The sequence below is a fragment of the Scyliorhinus torazame genome, chromosome 20 (genome assembly GCF_047496885.1).
Source record: "Scyliorhinus torazame isolate Kashiwa2021f chromosome 20, sScyTor2.1, whole genome shotgun sequence".
Lineage (NCBI taxonomy): Eukaryota > Metazoa > Chordata > Chondrichthyes > Carcharhiniformes > Scyliorhinidae > Scyliorhinus > Scyliorhinus torazame.
In genome coordinates this window covers 28,145,220-28,168,677 of record NC_092726.1, presented here as the reverse complement: position 1 = coordinate 28,168,677, position 23,458 = coordinate 28,145,220, and the positions used below count along the sequence as shown (strand labels likewise).

The 23,458-nt window shown below is 54.0% G+C and overlaps 1 protein-coding gene across 11 annotated transcripts in view; it reads right to left on the bottom strand.

The window, feature by feature from the left end:
- Window positions 1-6,661: 6,661 nt before the first annotated feature.
- Window positions 6,662-23,458, bottom strand: part of LOC140397021 (paired box protein Pax-8-like) — a 149,142-nt gene continuing 132,345 nt past the window's right edge. For 8 of the 11 annotated variants that reach the window (XM_072486059.1, XM_072486062.1, XM_072486056.1 and 5 more), the window contains 2 exons: window positions 16,414-16,500; window positions 6,662-8,062 (listed from right to left, as the gene is read on the bottom strand). In XM_072486059.1, the coding sequence (XP_072342160.1) occupies window positions 7,941-8,062; window positions 16,414-16,500 (209 nt within the window). In that variant the 3' untranslated portion in view covers window positions 6,662-7,940. Of the gene's footprint in view, window positions 8,082-16,413; window positions 16,501-23,458 lie in introns of all 11 variants that reach the window. The other 3 variants (XM_072486065.1, XM_072486057.1, XM_072486063.1) reach the window with 2 other exon arrangements.

Sequence of the window (23,458 nt, the reverse complement as noted above, 5' to 3'; positions counted from 1 at the left end):
GACAAGGTCCCTCATGGCAGACTGGTACAAAAGGTGAAGTCACACGGGAGGTTTTTTCCCAGGGTAGAGGGGTCAATTACTAGGGGGCATAGGTTTAAGGTGCGAGGGGAAAGGTTTAGAGGAGATGTACGAGGCAGGTATTTTACACAGAGGGTAGTGGGTGCCTGGAAGTGGGTGAACTTCTTTGTTCTTTGTTCTTTGTATTGAGCTGGATAGGAAACTAGTTGGCAGACAGTAAACAAAGAGTAGGAATTAACGAGTCGTTTTCACATTGGCAGGCAGTGACTAGTGAGGTATCGCAGGAATCGGTGCTGGGACCCCAGCTATTCACAATATACATTAATGATTTGGATGAGGGAACTAAATATAAGGGGCATCATTCTCCGACCCCCCCAGCGGGTCGGAGAATGGCCGTTGGCCGCCGTGAATCCTGCCCCCGCTGGTTGCCGAAGTCTCCGGTTGTGGCCGCTGACGCTCCCGCGCATGCGCCGCCCCGACATGTCATTTCCACGCCAGCTGGCGGGGCAACAAACGCCGTTTCCGCCAGCTGGCGGGGCGGAAATCCCCCCGGCGTCGGCCTAGGCCCTCAATGTTGGGGCTCGGCCCCCAAAGATGCGGAGCATTCCGCACTTTTGGGGCGGCATGATGCCCGTCTGATTGGCGCCGTTTTGGGTGCCAGTCGGCGGACATCGCGCCGTTTGGGGAGAATTTCGCCCCAGATCTCCAAATTTGCGGATGACACCAAGCTGGGTGGGAGGGTGAGCTGTGAGGAGGCTGCAGAGAATCTTCAGTGTGATTTAGACAAGTTGAGCGAGTGGGCAAATAAATGGCAAATGCAGTTTAATTTGGATAAATGCGAGTTATCCACTTTGGTGGCAAAAAAAGGAAGGCAGGCTATTATCTGAATGGCCATAATTTAGGAGGTAGGAATGTGCAACGAGACCTGGGTGTCCTCGTACACCAGTCACTGAAGGTAAGCATGCAGGTACAGCAGGCGAGAAAGAAGCAAACGGTTTGTTGGCCTTCATTACGAGAGGATTGGACCACAGGAGCAGAGATCTCTTACTGCAGTAATGCGAGGCCTTGGTGAGATTGATATTCCAATATTGCGTGCAGTTTTGGTCTCCTGATCTGAGGAAGGATGTTCTTGCTACAGCGGGAGTTCAGCAAAGACTAATTCCTCGCATGGCGAGATTGACGCATGAGGAGAGATTGAGTCACTGGAGTTTAGAAGAATGAGGGGGGAATCTCATAGAAAGCTATGAAATTCTAACAGGACTAGATGCATGTGATGAACGGTTAATGTATTACTGTACCCTCATCATCATGTAAGGTGATGTCCCCTTTAAGACCGGGCGTGGAACCCTGGGGAACTCCGCCTTCGGGTCCGCTCACCTGGGAGCCATATATAAGGGGCCCCCTTGTGGGCGGCACCCAGTAAGCACCCGTCTCGGCACCAGGCTAGGTCTTAGTTTATTAAAGCCTTCTTTACCGTTTACTCTCTGAGCATCGTTATTGAGGGTACAACGATGCAGGAAGGATGTTCCTGATGATGAGGGTGTCCAGAACCAGGGGGGAAATTCTCCGGAAACGGCGCGATGTCCGCCGACTGGCGCCCAAAACGGCGCAAATCAGACGGGCATCGCGCCGCCCCAAAGGTGCGGAATGCTCCGCATCTTTGGGGGCCGAGCCCCAACATTGAGGGGCTAGGTCGGCGCCGGACGAATTTCCGCCCCGCCAGCTGGCGGAAAAGGCCTTTGGTGCCCCGCCAGCTGGCGCGGAAATGACATCTCCGGGCGGCGCACGCGCGGGAGCGTCAGCGGCCGCTGACAGCTTCCCACGCATGCGCAGTGGAGGGAGTCGCTTCATGGCGTCTCTTCCACCATGGCGGAGGCGGAAGGGAAAGACTGCCCCCACGGCACAGGCCCGCCCGCGATCGGTGGGCCCCGATCGCGGGCCAGGCCACCGTGGGGGCACCCCCCGGGGCCAGATCGCCCCGCGCCCCCCCCCAGGACCCCGGAGCCCGCCCGCGCCGCCTTGTCCCGCCGGTAAGGTAGGCGATTTAATTTACGCCGGCGGGACAGGCATTTTAGCGGCGGGACTTCGGCCCACCCGGGCCGGAGAATCGAGCGGGGGGGCCCGCCAACCGGCGCGGCGCGATTCCCGCCCCTGCCGAATCTCCAGTGCCGGAGACATTGGCAACCGGCGGGGGCGGGATTCACGCCAGCCCCCGGCAATTCTCCGACCCGGCGGGGGGTCGGAGAATCTCGCCCCATGGGTCACAGACTGAGGATACGGGGTAGACCCCTTAGGACAGAGATGGGAAGACATTTCTTCACCCTGAGAATGGTCGGCCTGTGGAATTTGTTACACAGGAAGTAGCTCAAAACCTTGTGTGTCTTCAAGAAGCAGTTAGACATAGTACTTGGGGACAGCACGGTGGCGCAGTGGTTAGCACTGCTGCCTCACGGCGCCGAGGGCCCGGGTTCGATCCCGGCCCCGGGTCACTGTCCGTGTGGAGTTTGCACATTCTCCCCGTGTCTGGGTGGGTCTCACCCCCACAACCCAAAGATGTGCAGGGTAGGAGGATTGGCCGCGCTAAATTGCCCCTTCATTGGACAAAAAATGATTCGGGACTCGGAATTTTTAAAACAAGAAAAAAAAAGAAATTGCACTGGGGGCAAAGGGGATCAAAGGGTATGGGGGGGGGGGGGAGGCTGGATTAGGCTATTGTGTTGGATGATCAGCCATGATGATAAATAGTGGCGGAAGAGCTGAGTGCTCCTATTTTCTATATTTCTATCATCTTGCCCTTCCAGATGGCCATGGATATGGAAGGTGCTGCCGAAGGAGCCTTGGTGAGTTGCTGCAGTGCATCTTGTAGACGGTACACACGGCTGCCACTGGGCGTCGGTGGGGGAGGGAGTGAATGTTTGTGGAAGAATTGCTCATCAAGTGGGTTGCTTTGTCTTTGAGCTTGTTGAGTGGTTTTGGAATTCCACTCATCAATGCAAGTGGAGAGTAGTCCATCACACTCCTGACTTAGAACATACAGTGCAGAAGGAGGCCATTCGGCCCATCGAGTCTACACCGACCCACTTAAGCCCTCACTTCCACCCTATCCCCGTAACCCCTCCTAACCTTTTCGGACACTAAGGACAATTTAGCACGGCCAATCCACCTCACCTGCACGTCTCTGGACTGTGGGAGGAAACCGGAGCGCCCGGAGGAAACCCACGCACACACGGGGGAGAAAGTGCAGACTCCGCGCAGGGAGCGGCCCAGCGGGGAATCGAACCTGGGACCCTGGCGCTGTGAAACCGCAGTGCTAACCACTGTGCCGCCCCGTGCTACTTGTGCCTTTTAGGTGGTGGACAGGCCTTCTGGAGTCAGGACTATTGCCGGAATGTTGTCAGCTTTTGCAGGATCCAGTGGCTTGAGGCGTTTCTTGGTATCAGTGATTCGAATTGGCCAAAGACTGGCATCCGTGATGCTGAGGACCTCCGGAGGAGACCAAGGTCGATCATCCCCTCGGCAGTTCTGGTTGAAGATTATTGTGAATGCTTCAGACTTACGTCGCTTCAGGAATTGCGACAAAGCGGGATTCTCCCGAATCTCCCAATGACCCGACACCGGCCTAAAAAAATGGCGGGAACCACTCTGCCGTCGGGACAACCGGAAGTTGCGGAATCCTCCGCACTTCCCGGGGGGCTAGACTGGTGCCAGAGGGGTTGGCGGCCCGCCAACCGGCGCCGAAGGGCCGGCGCGAGTTAGCGCCTGCGCAGACCGGCCGCCGTATTCTTGCGCACGCGCAGGGGATTGTCGTCTCCGCGCCGGCCGTGGCGGAGCCCTACCGAGGCCGGCGCGGAAGGAAGGAGTGCCCCCACGGCACAGGCCCTCCCGCAGATAGGTGGGCCCCGATGGCGGGCCAGGCCGTCGTGGCCCCCTGGGGCTGGATCCCCCCCCCCCCGCCCCCCCCCCCCCCCACGAGGACCGCGCCAGCCCGCCTACCTGCCACGACCCGCCGTGTGGGACCATGTCCATTTCACGCCGGCGGGACTGGCCAGGAACCGACGGCCGCTCGTCCCCCCATCGGGGCCCGGGGAATTGCCGGGGCTGCCAACGCCCCCCGGCCGGCGCGGCGTGATTCCCCGGCCCCCGCCCGAAAATCGCGCCGGAGAATACGGCAGCCAGCGTCGGAGCGGAGGGGCGGGATTCACGCGGCCCCCCCCCCCGGCGATTCTCCGACCCGGCGGGGGGGGGGTCGGACAATCCCGCAGCACATGTATAGTGGGAGTCACACTGATGGAGCTAGATTTGATTGGCTGTCATCATATGGTATTCTCAGTAAAGACTAGTTTGGTGGACAGGGTTGAAGCTGAGTGGAAGTTGGGTGACTGGAGGCAGGGGAAGGATAGTCTAACCAAAATTGACATTGGTTAATGGCTCATAAAAATTAAGTTATTTCATACGAGTCGAGACTTTAGTATCTCTGAAGCTTACCTGAGATTTAGTGCTCTTCCCAATGTTGATTCCCTCGATCTAAGGCACCACTTAAAATAAGTGCCTTTGATGGAGGGACGAGCTCTCCACATATCTCCCTACTCACCCTCGATGGCAAGCTGGCTGTACACGCTGCGTAACAACAGGTCTCCTTGTTGCTGAGTTAACAGCAGTCGTGGCAGGATGGGGCCTTGAAACTCAAATACATATAAACAAGAGGTTAAGATATTGATCTGGCCCTGACGTTCAGAAGAATGGCCAAAACTATTGGATAGTAACACCGGAGCAATGGTTGTCACAGTGCAGTTCGAGGCTCAGCAGTGGTCAGAGCCAGGGACTGCCATGATGATTAACCCCACTGCAATCCTGTTGTGTGCTCAGTAAGGGTGTTACTTTGGGCGGGATTCTCCGATTGCCAACTCCGAAATCGCATACTCCGATTGAGCGGAGAATCCCTTTAAACGCCGGAATCGAGGTTTCCGGATGCTCCTCCCCCCACCTCCCCATCCAAAACGGTGTCATCGCTGAGTAGGCCGCACGCTGTTGGGACAGCCTCAGGGCGTCACCTGAAGGCCCTCCCCCCGATGCTCCGATCCCGATAGGCCCACTCCCCGACGGCGGGGATCACTTGTGGTCTGCGGTTTCGTCAACCCCGCGTGGAGGCTGCGGGCTGTGTCTAGCGCCGCCACAGTTGGGGGTGGGGCTATTCTGCTGGCCGGGAGGGGGGCTTCGGCGGGGGTTGGGGGGGGGACTGGTGCGGTGTTGCGAGGGGGGTTGCCGGGGCAGGCCGAATCTCCGCCCGGCTAGCGCCATGTTATATGGCGCGACCGCTATAGGTCTCCGCCCTGCGCTTGCGCTGTCACGGACCCAGCAATTCTCCGGCCGTTTCTGTCGGGGGCTTTACGTGGGGCGGCTGGTCGCCCCTCACCGGGCGGAGTATCGGTGCGGGGTCCCGCCAACTTTTTTGTCGGAAGACTAGACACTTCCTCTGGAAATTTGGCCAATTGGATAAGTAACTGGCTATCACATAGAAGGCAGAGAGAGGGTGGTGGTGGATGGAAAATTTTCAGACTGGAGACCAGTTACCAGCGGTGTACCACAGGGATCAGTGCTGGGTCCTCTGCTATTTGTGATTTTTATCAATGACTTGGAGGAGGGGGCTGAAGGGTGGGTCAGTAAATTTGCTGATGACACCAAGATTGGCGGAGTAGTGGATGAGGTGGACGGCTGTTGTAGGCTGCAAAGAGACATTGATAGGATGCAGAGCTGGGCCGAAAAATGGCAGATGGAGCTTAACCCTGATAAGTGCGAGGTGAATCATTTTGGTAGGAAATATTTGAATGCGGATTACTGGGTCAACGGCAGGGTTCTGAGGAATGTGGAGGATCAGAGACATCGTGGGGTTCATGTCCACAGATCTCTGAAGGTTGCCACTCAAGTGGATAGAGTCGTGAAGAAGGCTTATAGTGTGTTAGCGTTTATTAACAGGGGGCTTGAGTTAAGAGCCGTGGGGATATGCTGCAACTATACATGACCCTGGTGAGACCATATTTGGAGTATTGTGTGCAGTTCTGGTCACCTCATTATAGGAAGGATGTGGAAGCATTGGAAAGGGTGCAAAGGAGATTTACCAGGATGCTGCCTGGTTTGGAGGGTAGGTCTTATGAGGAAAGGCTGAGCGAGCTAGGGCTTTTCTCTTTGGAGCGGAGGAGGATGAGAGGCGACTTAATAGAGGTTTATAAGATAATGAGGGGGATAGATAGAGTGGACGTTCAGAGACTATTTCCTCGGGTGGATGTAGCTGTTACAAGGGGGCATAACTATAAGATTCAGGGTGGGAGATATCGGAGGGATGTCCGAGGTAGGTTCTTTACTCAGAGAGTGGTTAGGGTGTGGAATGGACTGCCTGCTGTGATAGTGGAGTCGGACACTTTAGGAACTTTCAAGTGGTTATTGGATAGGCACATGGAGCACACCAGAATGACAGGGAGTGGGATAGCTTGATCTTGGTTTCGGACAATGCTCGGCACAACATCGAGGGCCGAAGGGCCTGTTCTGTGCTGTACTCTTCTATGTTCTATGTTCTGTAGCCTGAAAATGGAAGAATCCAGCCCAATAAGCTCACCTCCAGCAGGAACACAACAAAATAAATTCTCAATTTTAATTTTTACAGTCAACAAATTTTATTTCCAATATTTAAAATCATGCTACACTGGAATTAAAATATTTTTTCTTTGTGATAGTTTCATAGTTTACATACATACATAGCAAAGGAATAGTCCTGGGCCTTTGTGTCTCAGTGTGGCCCTCCAAAATGAGTGAGCTGTCGTAAAACAAGACAAAGATAGTGGTCTTGCACATGGATTGCTGCAGGTCCTTCAAAGCTGTGAGCTGTCAGTCTTGGTAGCTGAAAGTTCCATTTCCTCATGAATCCAAAACCACTTCCCACAGTTTGTCATTCCATGTGGTAAATGTGCTTGATGCAATCAGCCCATTAAAATATCAAAGAATTAAAAAAGATTTATCTTATATATGTTACACATTGACAAACTAATTGTGATGCATTTATTGATTTATCTTTCGTTCATTCTGATACTTTGCTGCTTGTGAAAAGTCAGATTCGAGCAGAATGGGCAACTCCATACTGAGCAGAAAAATCAAAGGTTCCGCAGGACCAAGTTCGAATGCGAGCTGAATTTTCAGGACGAAATTTCGAAATGTGTTCTTTTCTCTTAATATCAGGGTCTCTAAACTATTCGCAAAATCTAGAAGAGTGGCGGAGATGGTGAGAAGTCGCCTCAGCCCAGTGAAGACTTTTCATGAAGAGTGTGTTGAAATGCCTGATTCTTCATCGCGGTTTCGTGTTAAGTGGCAGAGGTGAATTGATGCCTCTCCGATGCACTGTGTTCCTCGCTCAGTCTACACTGAAGATTGCCAGTCTGTCTCTCGAGAAAGTGGGTTTCTGTAAGATTCAGAAGTTCCATCCCTCGTCTGCGAAGCCATGCACGATAGCATTCAGCTATTGCTAATTGTGCTTCCGTCTTTAACTAGGGATGGATCCCCCTTCACATTATTATTTCAACTCATCACATTCATAATTAAAGTCACGTAATGAGCCTATTAGAGCCTTGTATACAAATATTGTTTGTGCCCATACTGAGCGTAATATGCAGAATCCATGTATAATTTACAATACTAATAGTGCATTTGCATTCTTTATTGTCCAAAAGCAATTTCTATCTAGCCATGGCCTATGGCTTTTTGTTCTTGAGAATTATCTGTAGGTCCAGATCGGGAAAGAGGAGACAATCCCCTGCTGAACTGATTGTAGAATCCTGTCTGGCATGTTACGGAAATATCCGGGGGTGAAATTATTGCCCGTCCGTCATATTTCATTCATAAATAGAGTTTTGCACATTTCTTTGTGCTCAAATCAATTAGGCTGACAGAACATGAAACCCCAGAGCATCGCTCGGCATAGTTCCCCGGTTGCTGTGGAAACTACAGGTGGTCATAGGCAGCTGCAGCAGCGGGAGGTGCGCTGGTCCTTGGTGTGGAACTATAATAATAAGGGGAGCCTGAAAGTTAACGGACAAGAAGAAAAGACGGTTGGAAGAACATAACAATGAAAAAAAAACCAAAGGTCTTATCATTCCAATCTTGCGCCAAAGCTGAAATTCCGTCAACTATTTTTTAAACCGTTAAACTGTAGCAAATGAGGTCCCTTAACCGGTGTGAAGAGCTGGAACTCACTAGGCTCTTTCTCTTATCATCACTGTAGCAAGGAAAAGGGGCGCGATTCTCTGACCCCCCCCCGGCCGGGTCGGAGAATCGCCGGGGGCTGGCGTGAATCCCGCCCCCGCCGGTTGCCGAATTCTCCACTTCCGGATATTCGGCGGGGGCGGGATTCGCGCCGCGATTCCCCGGCCCAGATGGGCCGAAGTCCCGCCGCCAAAATGCCTGTCCCGCCGGCGTAAATTAAACCGGCGGGACAAGGCAGCGCGGGCGGGCTCCGGGGTCCTGGGGGGGGTGCGCGGGGCGATCTGGCCCCGGGGGGTGCCCCCACGGTGGCCTGGCCCGCGATCGGGGCCCACCTGTGCCGAGGGGGCACTCTTTCCCTTCCGCCTTCGCCACGGTCTCCACCATGGCGGAGGCGGAAGAGACTCCCTCCACTGCGCATGCGCGGGAAACTGTCGGCGGCCGCTGACGCTCCCGCGCATGCGCCGCCCGGAGATGTCATTTCCGCGCCAGCTGGCGGGGCACCAAAGGCCTTTTCCGCCAGCTGGCGGGGCGGAAATTCGCCGGCGCCGACCTAGCCCCTTAAGGTTGGGGCTCGCCCCCCAAAGCTGCGGAGCATTCCGCACCTTTGGGGCAGCGCGATGCCCGTCTGATTTGCGCCGTTTTGGGCACCAGTCGGCGGACATCGCGCCGTTTCAGGAGAATTTCGCCCAAGCTTTGTAGCTATAAAGATGCTTTTTCTAACATACAACATAGAACACACAGTGCAGAAGGAGGCCATTCGGCCCATCGAGTCTGCACCGACCCACTTAATCCCTCACTTCCATCCTATCCCCCGCAACCCAATAACCCCTCCTAACCTTTCGGGTCACGAAGGGCAATTTAGCGCGGCCAATCCACCTAACCTGCACATCTTTGGACTGCGGGAGGAAACCGGAGCACCCGGAGGAAACCCACGCAGACGCGGGGAGAACGTGCAGACTCCGCGCAGACAGTGACGCAGCGGGGAATCGAACCTGGGACCCTGGTGCTGTGAAGCCACAGTGCTAACCACTGTGCTACCACGCTGCCCGTACTTTGGGGTACTTTTCCACAGCTTTCATTCATTCTCCGGTACCCAGTCAGATGGCAATTTTCACTCACCTCAATGGTGAATAATGCCAGACTATGCTATAAACGGCCACCTTATTGAGCCCAATTCAGTCTATGACTACGAACCACATGTATTTTCCAGTGGAACCAACCAAACAGCAACTTAAATTTGCACTTTTACCGTAATGGAACATCCTAAGGTGTTTCACAGCAGCTTTAGAAGATCAAATGTGACACTGAACCATGGGCGTCATTCTCCGACCCCCCGCCGGGTCGGAGAATGGCCGTTGGCCGCCGTGAATCCCGCCCCCGCCCCCGCCGAAGTCTCCGCTCCCGGAGATTGGGCGGGGGCGGGAATCGGGCCGCGCCGGTTGGCGGGACCCCCCGCTGGATTCTCCGGCCCGGATGGGCCGAAGTCCCGCCCAGGAATTGCCTGTCCCGCCGACGTAAATCAAAGCTGGTATTTACCGGCGGGGCCAGGCGTCGTGGGCGGGCTCCGGGGTCCTGGGGGTGGGCGCGGGGCGATCTGACCCCGGGGGGTGCCCCCACGGTGGCCTGGCCCGCGATCGGGGCCCACCGATCCGCGGGCGGGCCTGTGCCGTGGGGGCACTCTTTCCCTTCTGCCTCCGCCACGGCCTCCACCATGGCGGAGGCGGAAGAGACTCTCCCCACTGCGCATGCGCGGGAAACTGACAGCGGCCGCTGACGACCCCGCGCATGCGCCGCATTTCCGCGCCAGCTGGCGGGGCAACAAACGCCATTTCCGCCAGCTGGCGGGGCGGAAATTCCACCAGCGCCGGCCTAGCCCCTCAATGTTGGGGCTAGGCCGCCAAAGATGCGGAGCATTCCGCACCTTTGGGCCGGCGCGATGCCCGTCTGATTGGCGCCGGCTTTGGCGCCAGTCGGCGGGCATCCCGCCGTTGGGGGAGAATTTCGCCCCATATTAGGGAAATATTAGGTCAAAAGCTTGGTCAAGGCTTTAAGCTGTGTCTTTAAAGGAAGGGAGATAGAGAGTTATACGGCCTATACGGCAAGTGAAGACATGATCATCAATGGTAGAGTTACTGAAATTAGGGATGCTCAAGAAACCAGGGGCGGGATTCTCCGACCCCCCCCCCGCCGGGTCGGAGAATCGCCGGGGTCTGGCGTGGATTCCGCCCCCGCCGGTTGCCGAATTCTCCGGCACCGGATATTCGGCGGGGGCGGGAATCGCACCGCGCGGGTCGGCGAGCACCACCCCCCCCCCCCGCCCCCGCCCCGGGGCCCACCGATCCGTGGGCGGGCCTGTGCCATGGGGGCACTCTTCTCCCTCCGCCTCGGCCACAGTCTTCACCGCGGCCAATGCGGAAGAGACCCCCACGCCTGCGCATGCGCGGGGCTGACGTCAGCAGCCGCTGACGCTCCCGCGCATGCAAGGACTTCCGCCGCCCGCCGAGGTCCCTTCGGCCCCGGCTGGCGTAGCGCCAAGCGCGCCAACCACTCCGGCGCAGGGCTAGCCCCTCAAGGTGAGGGCTTGGCCCCTAAAGGTGCGGAGACCCCCCGCCAGCACTGGGGTGATAGGGAGTGGGACTTGGTGCAAGTTAAGACATGGGACAGCAGAGTTTTGAATGACCCCAATTTCACAGAGGTGGGAGCTCTCGATGGCGATGTGTACATGGAGGTCGCATGTTGGGTGGCTCCCACCAGAGTCCTTGTTTTTTTAATCCCTTCTCAGCCAGTTTTGGGGGATCTTTCATGTGAACTGTCTTCAATAAAGTCATGGGAATAGGAGGGTGTCGAAATCCCAACGGAAGAACGATAAGGAATGAGCGCTACTCTGCCTGCAGGCGTGAGTTCGGTGCGGAGTTCTGTGGCGGGCGAGGTGGCGGAAGAAGTTCGCTAGGTGGGGCCGCACCCATTACGATGGGCACACTGGCCATGGGGACGGCAGAGGAGTTTGAGCGGCAGTTTCCCAAGCATTTAGAACGGCACGGGAAGGAGGTGATGGGAATGCTCAAACAATTGGTGGAAGATATGTTGGGCCCCGATCAAGGAGGCTCTTGGTAAGATGTTGGAGGCGGTGTCGGAGCATGGCGAGGTGTTGGAAGGGAGTGGAGGAGGCATTGCCGTGGCACAGCGGCAAGCTCGCCTCGCTGGGAGAGGAGTTGCTGAAGGTGGAGGGCCTGGAGAACAGGTCACGGTGGCAGAATCATTGGATTGCGGGACTGCCTGAGAGGCTGGAGGAGCCGAGGCCGGCTTTTCGGGGACGTCCGTCAAATTGGTTGCGGAGGAGAACAGCTCCTCTTGAGCTGGATAGGGCTCATTGGGTCGCGCTGGGCCGAAGGCAGAGGCAAACGATCCACCAAGAGCTGTGAGTCTGTTGTCACAGCGATCAGGCGAAGGAGAAGGCCTTAGGCCGAACAGAATCGGGTGGGAAGGCAGTGGGCTACATACATCCCAGAACGTCACGGTGGAGCTGGTAAGAAGGCAGATGGCCTTCAACAGCGCTTTACAAGAGCGATGTGTTGCTGCAGGAGACCCATCTGAGGGTGGAGGACCAGGTAAGGCTTCAGAAAAGGTTGAATGAGTCAGGTGTTTGACTCGGGCCTTGACAGGAGGGCCCGTGGGGTGGTGGTACTGTTGGATAAGGTTTCAGATGGAGAAGGTGGTGGCAGATCGGGGGGGACAGATACATTATAGTAATGGAGGGTTGGCGGTGTTGGTTAGCGTGTATGCCCGAATTGGGATGATGTAGGATTTATGAAGAGGATGGTGGCGGCCTGGGCATGCATCACTTAAATTTGGGTGGAGATTTAAACATAGTGTTGCATCCGAAGGTGGATCGATCTAAGCCTCGCTCTTTGACCCCTTGGGGGGGGGGGGTAACGGGCGGTTCCTACATCCAGGGGGTAGCAGTGCATAATGTCTATGCCAGGACTGATTTCTTTATTATCACGGAATTTACAGTGCAGAAGGAGGCCATTCGGCCCATCGAGTCTGCACCGGCTCTTGGAAAGAGCACCCCACCCAAGGTCAACACCTCCACCCTATCCCCATAACCCAGTAACCCCACCCAACACTAAGGGCAATTTTGGACACTAAGGGCAATTTATCATGGCCAATCCACCTAACCTGCGCATCTTTGGACTGTGGGAGGAAACCGGAGCACCCGGAGGAAACCCACGCAGATACGGGGGAGGAGGTGCAGACTCCGCACAGACAGTGACCCAAGCCGGGAATCGAACCTGGGACCCTGGAGCTGTGAAGCAATTGCGCTATCCACAATGCTACCGTGCTGCCCCAATTGGGGAGTGTGAGGAGGTCATTGTTGTTGAGGGTGAGGGAAGCGGAATACTCGGCGATCATTATTTCAGATCACGCTCCGCACTCGGTGGATGTGGTCTTGGAGGAGGGGGCATACACAGAGTCCGGAGTGGAGGATGGATGAGCGACTGCTTGTCCATCCGGACTTTTGTGTGCAGATGACAAAGGTCATTGACGATTATGTGGGGTTCAACAGAAATGGGAAGGCCTCACCGTCAGTTGGATGGGAGGCGCTGGTGGAGGTGGTCAGGGGTGAGGAGGCTGGTGACTGCACCGGGAGCTGGTGAATCGGGCATTGGAGGAGTTTTACGAGGTTGTGTAGGTCGGAACCCCGGGGAATGAGTCGGAAATGAGGGAGTTTGTGAAGGGGCTGGAGTGTCCCACAGTGGAAGAGGAGGACGGGGCGGGGTTGGAGGAGGCAGGAGGGATTGAGGAGGTTCAGTCGGCGATGGGGAAAACGGGTAAAGCACCGGGGCCGGATGGGTTCCGGTGGAATGTTAATAATAATACTCCTTTTTATTGGCACAAGTCAGCTTACATTAACACTGCATTGAAGTTACTGTGAAAATCTCCTCGTCGCCACATTTCGGAGCCTGTTCGGGTACACAGAGGGAGAAATCCGAATTCTCAGCTGGTACGGGAATTGAACCCGCACTGCTGGCCTTGTTCTGCATCACAGAGCAGCTGTCTAGCCCACTGAGCTAAACCAGTCTTATAAAGAATTTCCGAACAGGCTGGCGCAGCTGTTGCTGGAGATGTTTGCGGATGCAGTCGCGTGGGGATAGGGGGCGCGTCCTGGGACGATGGGACAGACATCTATTTCGCTTTTGTTAAAAAAAGATAAGGATAAGGGGCAGGATTCTCCGACCGCCCCCTCCCTCTGCCGGGTCGGAGAATCGCCGGGGGGGGGGGCGGCGCGGATCCCGCCCCACCGCCACGACGCCGGCTGCCGTATTCTCCGGCGCCGTTTTTCGGGCGGGGGCGGGATTCCCGCCACCCTGGTCGGGGGCCATTGGCAGCGGCTCCCCCTGGCGTGAATCCCGCCCCCGCCGTGTCCCGAATTGTCCGCCACCGGAGAATCGCCGGGGGTGGGAATCGCGCCGCGCCGGTCGGCGGGCCCACCCCCGGCGATTCTCCGGTCCGCGATGGGCCGAAGTCCCGCCGCTGTCAACCCACGCAGCCGGCGTGGATTGAACCACCTTTTGAACGGCGGGACAAGGCGGCGCGGGCGGGCTCCGGGGTCCTGGGGGGGTCCTGGGGGGTGCCCCCACGGTGGCCTGGCCCGCGATCGGGGCCCACCGATCGGCGGGCGGGCCTGTGCCGTGGTGGCACTCTTTTTCTTCTGCCTTCGCCACGGTCTCCACTATAGCGGAGGCGGAAGAAACTCCCTCCACTGTGCATGCGCGGGGATGCCGTGAGCGGCCGCTGACGCTCCCACGCATGCGCCGCACGGCAAAGTCAGTTTTGCGCCAGCTGGCGGGGCACCAAAGGCCTTTCCCACCAGCTGGCGGGGCGGAAATCAGTCCGGCGCGGGCCTAGCCCCTCAAGGTTAGGGCTCGGCCGGTCAAGGGGCGGAGAATTCCGCACCTTTGGGGCGGCGCGATGCCCGTCTGATTGGCGCCGTTTTTGGCGCCGGTCGGCGGACATCGCGCCGATTGCGGAGAGTCCCGCCCCACATGTTTCTGGGTGAGGGAGATGAAGGACTTATTCCTGGAAGGGCGGTTTGTGAGCTTGATGGGGAAGTTTGGAATTCCACGGGAGGGAGGCCTCCTTTAGGTATATGCAGGTGTGGGACTTCGCAAGGATGGTTTCCCCGACCTTTCTGGCGACACCATGTTCGATGTTCGAAGGGGTGTTGTCGGTCATGGGGTTGGAAGGTTGGTGGGGGGGGGGGCGTCATCTTGCCGATGTCTGGGAGGATTCTGGAGGAGGTGACAGCGTCGTTGGAGTGGGGGGTTAAGGCCAAGTGGGAGGAGGAGCAGGAGGAGAGATTGTGGTTTGAGGGGTTGTGGAGGGTGAATGCCTCAACTTTGTGTGCGGGGCTGGGGTTTGTACAATTAAAGATGGCGCACAGGACGCACCAGACAAGGTCAAGGGTGAGCTGGTCGTTTGAGGGGATGGGGAACACTTGCAAGCGGTGTGGGAGAGGCTCAGCCAAGCACGTACATATATTCTGATCCTGTCTGAAGGTGGAGAAATGTTGCCGTTCTTTTTTCAGCACCATGTAGCCAACCTTGCATTTGGACTTGGAGCCCAGTCCACTGGGGGCGCTATGTGGGGTGTCTGAACTACTGGAGCTGCATATGGAGGTGGGGCGGATGTTCAAGCCTTAGCCTCGCTGATTGTTCGCAGGCTGGTCATTTTGGGGTTAAATGTTAAAAACCGAAGAGAAATATTTCACAAAAAAAGTTGACAGAGGTAGAATTTGGGAGACCGGCTTTGGAATAGTCGAGTCTTGAGGGAACAAAACCACGATTGGAGGTTTCCAGCATCAGATGAGGTAGAGACAGGGGTGAGGTTGAACGATGAGACAGAGGTGGAAATGGGTGGTCTTCTGCAAAGTGCAAGAATGTGGTTGGAAGTTCTTCTCGGTGTCAAATGTGACCTCAAAGTTGCCAACAAACTGGTTCAGTCCCTGACTGGCACCAGGAAAGGCATTGGGTTCGTCGCAAGAGAATGGAATTTGAAGCGGGGCCAAAATGGCTTGGCTTTTCGAGAAGGCCCACTTCTGGAATCTTCCGGTTCTGGCAACAGTCAGTGGACTTCTGCTGGCACACTGCTACCCCCGCTACCGGCCCTGCCACAGCGGGACTGGAGAATCCAAGACATTGGCTTCAATCTTCCTGATATATAATCAGAGGAACCTCCTTCTCATCTCCCTACCGACCAGGTAATGATCAGAAGTGGGAGCCCAGGCTGATTTCCCCCACTCTATCTTCAGGGCAATGAGGTCACTTAAAGTACCCATACTATCATCCAGCTGACACCGCCTCGCTCAGTGGGGGCGATTCTCCGAGCCTTGCGCCGGGCCGGAGAATTGCCGCAACCGCGCCCCGACGCGCGATTCTCCGAGGTGCGGAGAGCCGCCGCCATTTGCGCCGGCGAGTTTGGCGCGCCGCCGTCCGCGGGCCGCGGACAGAGTCCCGCCGGCGCCGTTCACCTCTGGTCGCTGCCGGCGGGAATTCTGCGGGAACGGTCGGGGTGGGGGGGGGGGTGCGGCCTGTGGTGGAGGGGGGGGGCGGCTCCTTCACCCGGCGGGCGGGGGGGCCTCCGATGGAGTCTGGCCCGCAATCGGGGCCCACCGATCGGCAGTCCGGCCTCTCCCACCGCTCCGGGCCTACTTCCTGGCACGGCCGGCCCCTGAACACCGACCCCATGGCGGTCGTTGGCGCGGCTCCCATTTGGCGTGAGGAGGATAGAGCGGCATTAACCACTCAAGCGCCGTGCTGGCCCCCTGTGGGGGCCAGTATCTGTCGGACCCGGGCCTAGTTCGCGTCATCGTGAAACGCAAACACTTGGGCCCAATATTGGAGAATCGCCCCCAATATATTTAACTAGTATAATTGGCTCTCAGTGCAATACTACACACATAAACCTCAACCTACTGGAACAAACAATCAACTTGAAAGGTTACCAGAAAAGTGATTGTTTCGAAAGCCATAAAAGGACTGGAATACAGAAAAGGCGACGCAAGAATCCGAAAAACAAGCGATAGTAATCAGACTGTTTGTTAAAAAAGAAATCAAAATTTAACAGGTAAGTTCCAGGCTTGCTTACTTATTAATCCAGAATTGGTAAACCGCCAGGCATCATTATAAGATGTGTAGTGGGAGTGAGTGTAAGGGCTTCCTGAATATTCACTTCCTGGAATCAGAATAAGAAATAAAGTTCTTTTAATCGCCACAAGAACTGAGCAAAAAAAAAAAGTGGTTCAGTTTATTGAGTGACTAATAGGATTGTCCACCCTGGGATGTTTTTCTTTGTCTCTTTCTGATGTTCAAGCTGGCCCTCTCACTTCATGGCTGAGGGAGCCATATTGTGTTACCATAGCAACGCGTCAACAATTCAGGTCAGCGGGAACGAGGGGAACATCTTCTGCCCTGTACGTGCATGTTTCATCTTGTCTCATTGCAAAAAAAACTTAACCGCATCAAAACAAAAAAATGAACAGGTCAGTAAAAGGCCTGTGCAATCATTAACTGCCTGCTGTGGAGCAGAAGCTCTGATTAATGAAAATTATTACCGGGAGTTGGAGAAAAATGCATTAATGATCAATTTTAAACTGAATTTCTTCAAAATTGTTTAATTGCCTAAAGTTGTGTGCAATCTCTAAATCATTCCTACCCATTTCAATAAAGATGCTCTTTTGATTTTGTGAGTGTTTTTACCTGGCCCCTTAAAGGGCCTCGTAGCGTTAGCCACCAAGTGGAAATTAGTCACCGAGATTAGACAATGAACTTTGGCAGATAGTCATCCATGCAGGACGCTTAACTAAGTGTGTTCCTGATTTGCACCTATCCAAAACCTCGCAAGTAATAATCAGGAACCGGAATTCTGACTCACTGGGGCAATTTATGTAGCCTAACAGTTCTCCTGCTGGGGAGTAACTCAGCACTAACTAAAAGTTGAGCATGGGGTCTCCTGACCAGTTTGGCTCAATTCCACACCTTCTAACAATGACTACGCTTCAATGGTCATTCAATACATGACGTAAATGTAAGCGTTTTACGATCCCTTGGAAATATTTGAAATGAAAATGAAATGAAAATGAAATGAAATGAAATATTTTGCCCATTCTTAAAGGTAAACATGTCTTTTGGACAATTAGAGGTCCACTACGGAAGGCCCCAGAAGTAGTTTAGTATCAGTGTTTAAAATCGAGGCAATGAGTTGTGTCAAATGCATTTTATTCATCCAGATGAAGAACCTCTTATTCCTTCAGAAAACTAACCAGTCTTGGGCCACCGAAGAAAGCTACTTTCTGAACCGCCTTTGATTCTATCCTTTGAGATTACCAGCGTGTCAACCTTTACAATTTTTGAGCCAACTATTTGCTGGGTGAGGTGCAAGATGCCATCTTATACTTCAGGCACTGCATGTGAGTATCACGCAGTATAAGCCAATGAGTGAGTGGACTGGCATTTATCTCGCACCTTCTAGAACCTTCACATGTTCTGAAGTGCCGTATGACCAATGAAGTACTTTGGAAAAGTTACTGTTGCAATGTAGAGAAACATGGCAGTCAATTTATGTTTCTCAAACAGCAATGTTAGAATGACCGGATAATCTATCTTTTGTGATGTTGATTGACGGATTAACACTGGCCAGGACACTAAGGAGAACTCTTTGAACAAAGCCCCTCTTTGCCCTGGGATTGTTTATGTCTAACAGAGAAGGCCAATTGAGCATTTTAATCTGAAAGACAGCAGTGCTGCATCTCAGTACCGGGTTACAAATTGAACCCGATGCCACTGTCATGGCTGACACCCAGTAAGCCAGTTCAGTTAGCTGCAGAGTAAGACTCCCTCGACGCTGCCCCCTCAAACACGCACAGGGCAGGTCCCACACTGGTTAGGTGCAGGGTAAAACTTCTACACGATTGCGCTAACAACGTCAAGGACAGGTACAGTCTTGGGCCAAAAATAGAGGAGAGCACCCATTGTGGATCTCATTAAAATGCTCCTGGTCAAGTATACGAGTTAATTGCAGACTACATAGAACATAGTGCAGAAGGAGACCCATCGAGTCTGCACTTAAGCCCTCACTTAAGACCATAACACATAAGAGCAGGAGTAGGTCATTTGGGCCACTGAGTCAGCTCTGCCATTCAATGAGATTATGACTGACCGATATCCCATGATTCCCTGAGCGATACAATGGGCGTGATGTCGGGCGCGTTTAGCCGGTTGTCTCTTGGCGGTTTCGCAGCAAGAAGCACACTGCTATTCAATGCACTTTGCCATTTTATCTTGGCCTCGGGTCCCTCCACACTTAGAATTGATTTGCGGCTGGCGAGCGATCTCACCAGCAGGAAAGGCTGTCCACAGATCAGGGCGCCATTTTGACTGGCTCTTCACTGGCTGAAGTCAGACCGAGCACAAAGGAGGCTGTTTGTATTTGTTGGAGGCCAATTAGCTCGGAACCAGGGCAGGGCTGCAGTAGTTCTTCAGGGCATAGATCATAGAAGATCATAGAATTTACAGTGCAGAAGGAGGCCATTCGGCCCATCGAGTCTGCACCGGCTCTTGGAAAGAGCACCCCACCCAAGCCCACACCTCCACCCTGTCCCCATAACCCAGCAACCCCACCCAACACTAAGGGCAATTTTGGTCACTAAGGGGCAATTTAGCACGGCCAATCCACCTAACCCGCACATCTTTGGACTGTGGGAGGAAACCGGAGCACCCAGAGGAAACCCACGCGGACACGGGGAGGACGTGCAGACTCCGCACTGACAGTGACCCAAGCCGGGAATCGAACCTGGGACCCTGGAGCTGTGAAGTAATTGTGCTAACCACTGTGCTACCGTGCTGCCCAAGGGCAGTTCCCTTGGACCAACTACCTCATCACTGGCCTTTCCTCCGTCATAAGGTCAAAAAATTTGGAATGTTCACTGGCGATGGCGTTCAACGCTGAGATTGCGCCCCCACATGTAGCCAGATCTGACAAACATTTAGAATTAGAAAACGTAGCAAGTAACATACAAGTGGCAGGCACTGACAATCTCCAACAAGAGACACTAATCACCTCTCATGACATTTATTTGCATTACCATCGTAGAATCTTCCACTATCAACGTCCAGGGGGGTTACCGTTGATCAGAGATTAACTGGATTACCCACATAAATACTCTGGCTACAAGAAAACGTTAGTGGTTGGGATTCTGTCGTGGGTAACTCACCTCCTATCTCCCCAAAATCTGATACCATCTACAAGGCTCATGTCAAGAGTGTGATGGAATACTCTGCATTTTCCGGACTGAGTGAGGCTCGAATACACTCAGGAAGCTTGGTGTCACCCAGGAGAAAGAGCCCGCTTTATTGGGCCTCACCTACCTGTGGTGAATGTATAATTACTGATAATTCACCAGTGCACTGTGTTATGTTATTAACCCTGTGGACTCTACCTATGGGCCATTGTGTGGCTTCACCCACAGGGGATATGTTGGGGCATGTACAGGCTCCTCCCATGGCTCCACCCCCTTTACAGGAAGTATAAGAGCTGCCGACCTGCGGGGCCGCCTTCAGTGTTGTACCGGGCGCAGGCAGGCTCAGTTCTAAGCTGATTAAAACCACGGTTTACTTCTCCACGTGTCTTCGAGTGGATTGATGGTCACATCACTCCCAACTTAACATTCACTCTTGCCACCCTTAACAAACCGTGACTGAAATGTGTACCATCTAGAACATAGAACGTACAGTGCAGAAGGAGGCCGTTCGGCCCATCGAGTCTGCACCGACCCACTTAAGCCCTCACTTCCACCCTATCCCTGTAACCCAATAACCCCTCCTCACTTTTGTTGGTCACTAAGGGCAATTTAGCACGGCCAATCCACCTAACCTGCACATCTTTGGACTGTGGGAGGAAACCGGAGCACCCGGAGGAAACCCACGCAGACACGGGGAGAACGTGCAGACACCTCCAAGCCACACACCATCCTGACTTGGAAATCCTTCAAGGTTACAGGGTCAAAATCCTGAAACTCTCTACCTAACAGCACTGCACTTGCACAATACATCTGCAGCAGTTCCAGATGTTGCCACCACCAGCTTTTTAAGGCTAATTGGGGATGGGCGATAAATGCTGGCCATGCCAGCAACACAAACATTCCATCAATAAACTTTTTAAAAGTCCACAAGTTCTCTGACGATTGACATCTTCATGGTCGCATTGTCCCGTGCCTGAAGTGGAACAGCCAAATGAAGAATATGCATCAGAGGGACTCGGAGAGTTGAAGAAGATCTTCCACAATCCAAGAAACATTAAAACAAAACATTTTTACTCGCAATGGCAATGGGGGTATTAGAGCTGGACGTGAATGAAGGGTGGTTGGCAAATAAATCGAGTAAAGGGTCCTTCACAGTTGATTACCACTGCCACAGTTTCTAGGGTGAACGTGGGACTGTCCATGGCTATGGACGGGAGGTATTGAAGTCACTGCGAAACTGGAAGAGAGAACGGAATTTAGACGTTGAGTCACCAAGGACAGGCCGTTGCTCAGTACAAAGAGTGAGGTGAGGAAATTAGGGAGACTTCAATGGGCTTTGAGGCTGGTCAACCTGGAGAACTAGAAAACTGAAAGGTGATTCAGATGGGAGTCAGAGTAAAAGGTGAGAGTGAAACCAGGGAGTGAGAGCCATGGCAGTCTGGTTGGAATATGCGGCGAAATATATGTCACCTGCTGGCAGGGAAAATAGACACCAGCAATGAAGTAGCTTTCAGATTATTTCTGGTTTCGTTTTAAAACACATACAGAACGCGGGTTTTGTGGTTAAACATTAGAAAGAATATGAGGATTCATTTGTGATGAATTTTGGCACATGGTAGAAGGAGGAGCCATATAGACTTAATAGCACCTTCTAAAGAGCGTGTAGAGGCAGAGAGAGACCGAGGGCAGCACGGTAGCACAGTGGTTAGCACAATTGCTTCACAGCTCCAGGGTCCCAGGTTCGATTCCCGGCTTGGGTCACTGTCTGTGCGGAGTCTGCGCGTCCTCTCCGTGTGTGTGCGTGGGTTTCCTCTGGGTGCTCCGGTTTCCTCCCACAGTCCAAAGGTGTGCAGGTTAGGTGGATTGGCCGTGAGAAATTGCCCTTAGTGTCCAAAATTGCCCTTAGTGTCGGGTGGGGTTACTGGGTTATGGGGATAGGGTGGAGGTGTTGACCTTGGGTAGGGTGCTCTTTCCAAGAGACGGTGCAGACTCGATGGGCCGAATGGCCTCCTTCTGCACTGTAAATTCTATGATAAATTCTATGAGGGGTTCATGTGCATGTGTTATTGAAAGTGACATTTTGAGAGAATGGTAAGCAAAGCATAAGGGATCTTGGACTTCATAAATAGAGGCATTGACTACAAAAGTGGGGCAGTTATGCTAAACCCTTACAAAGCTCTTGATAGGCCACAACTGGAATATTGCATTTATTTCTGGTCACCGCACTTTAAGAAGGATGTGAGGGGAGCTTGACTGAGTGTAGTGATTTACCAGAATGTTTCCTGGGATTAGAAATTCAGCTACAATGTTAAGTTGGAGAAGCTGGGGTTATTCTGCTTGGAGCAAAGGAGATCGAGGGGAGATTTGATAGAGGTGTACAAAGTTATAACAGAATTGGATAAGGTAGAAAGGAAGAAGCTATTCCAATTAGCTCATGCTACAAGGGCTCGAGGAACATAAACTTAAAGCTTTTTGCAAGAGATGCAGGGGGAATGTGAGGAAGAGCCTTTTTATGTATCGAGTCCTAATGACCAAGAATTTGTTGCATGCAAGGGTGGTGAATCAGAACTGACGATCAAATTCAAAAGGAAGTTGGGTGGACGATGAAAGGATATGAAGGACGGAATCTAACGGCCACGTCACATCCCACTTGGGACGTAAATCTCGTGGGAGACCGACCGGTGTCTCGTGAGACGTGACGGTCTAGATCCGGCATTGTCAAACTCGGTGGGTCGCGGGCGGGTGTCGGGATGGGTCGCGGAGCCGTCCGTGGCGGCGCTCCCGATCGCGCACGCAACAGCCGGCTGTCAATAACGGCGGCTGCAAGCGGCCTTCAAAATGGCCGCGAACATGTCAAATAAAATGCGTCCGCGCTGCGCATGCGCGCCGATAATCGGGCACGCAGGCGCAGAGCGGACGCTTTTATTTAAACAGTTGCAGCTTTTTGTTTTACAAGTTCGGAGGGGGGTTTATTCATTTTATTCCTTTATTATATTCATTTAATTTTTTTTTCATTTATTTTATTCATTTTTTTTTTACAAGTTCGGCGGGGGGCGGGGGGGGTTTTACAGGAACGAAAAGCAGAACTTTGGGCAGAAGGAGCCACCATACTTTCTGACACCGGAAGGCTTCACCTTCATCCAACAGGTTCCATTGGAGGAGCGTGTACGAGGGCCAAAGGGACCCAAAACCATTTCCTCCATTTTTGTCAGCAGCAAACAAGGTAAGAGAAAATGGTGGGCCGCGCAGGTCGGCCGGGGTGGGCCGCAAAGGTCGGCCGGCGTGGGCCGCAAAGGTCTGCAGGCGTGGGTCGCGAAGGTCGGCCGGGGTGGGTCGCGAAGGTTGGCCGGATGATAAAAATGGGTCCCCGGAAAAAACGTTTGAAGAACACTGGTCTAGATCCCACCCACAATGGGCGGGGCTTATATTTGCATACTTAATTGTGCATTTAGGCACAGTGGAATATGTACTCGCTGGGTCTAACCAACGCCCGCGATCAAATCCCCTTGTTGAGGCCCCAACCAGGCGTCGCTTAGCACTGGTCTTCACAGCTGGGGGCCAGGCGGAATGGGACTGGGAGCGGCAGGGAGGCGTCTGACATGTTGGCATACCACCTGAGCACCCTGGCAGTGTCACCTGGGTGCATCCTGGCACTGCCAGGGTGCATCCTGGGTGGCATTGCCACGGTGGCAGGGGTGGTGGCCAGGCTGGTAGTGCCATGGTCGCATTTTGTCTGTGCTGGGAATCGGGCCTTTATGAGGTGGGGTGCGGGAAGGCTCTCGAGGACCCCCCCCCCCCCAACAGGTAAGTTGGGTCGGGTCTGGCGGTGGCTTTGGCAGATTGAGAGATTGGGCCGCCAATTCTTTCTGCACAGGCGATAGGATACCTCAGTGC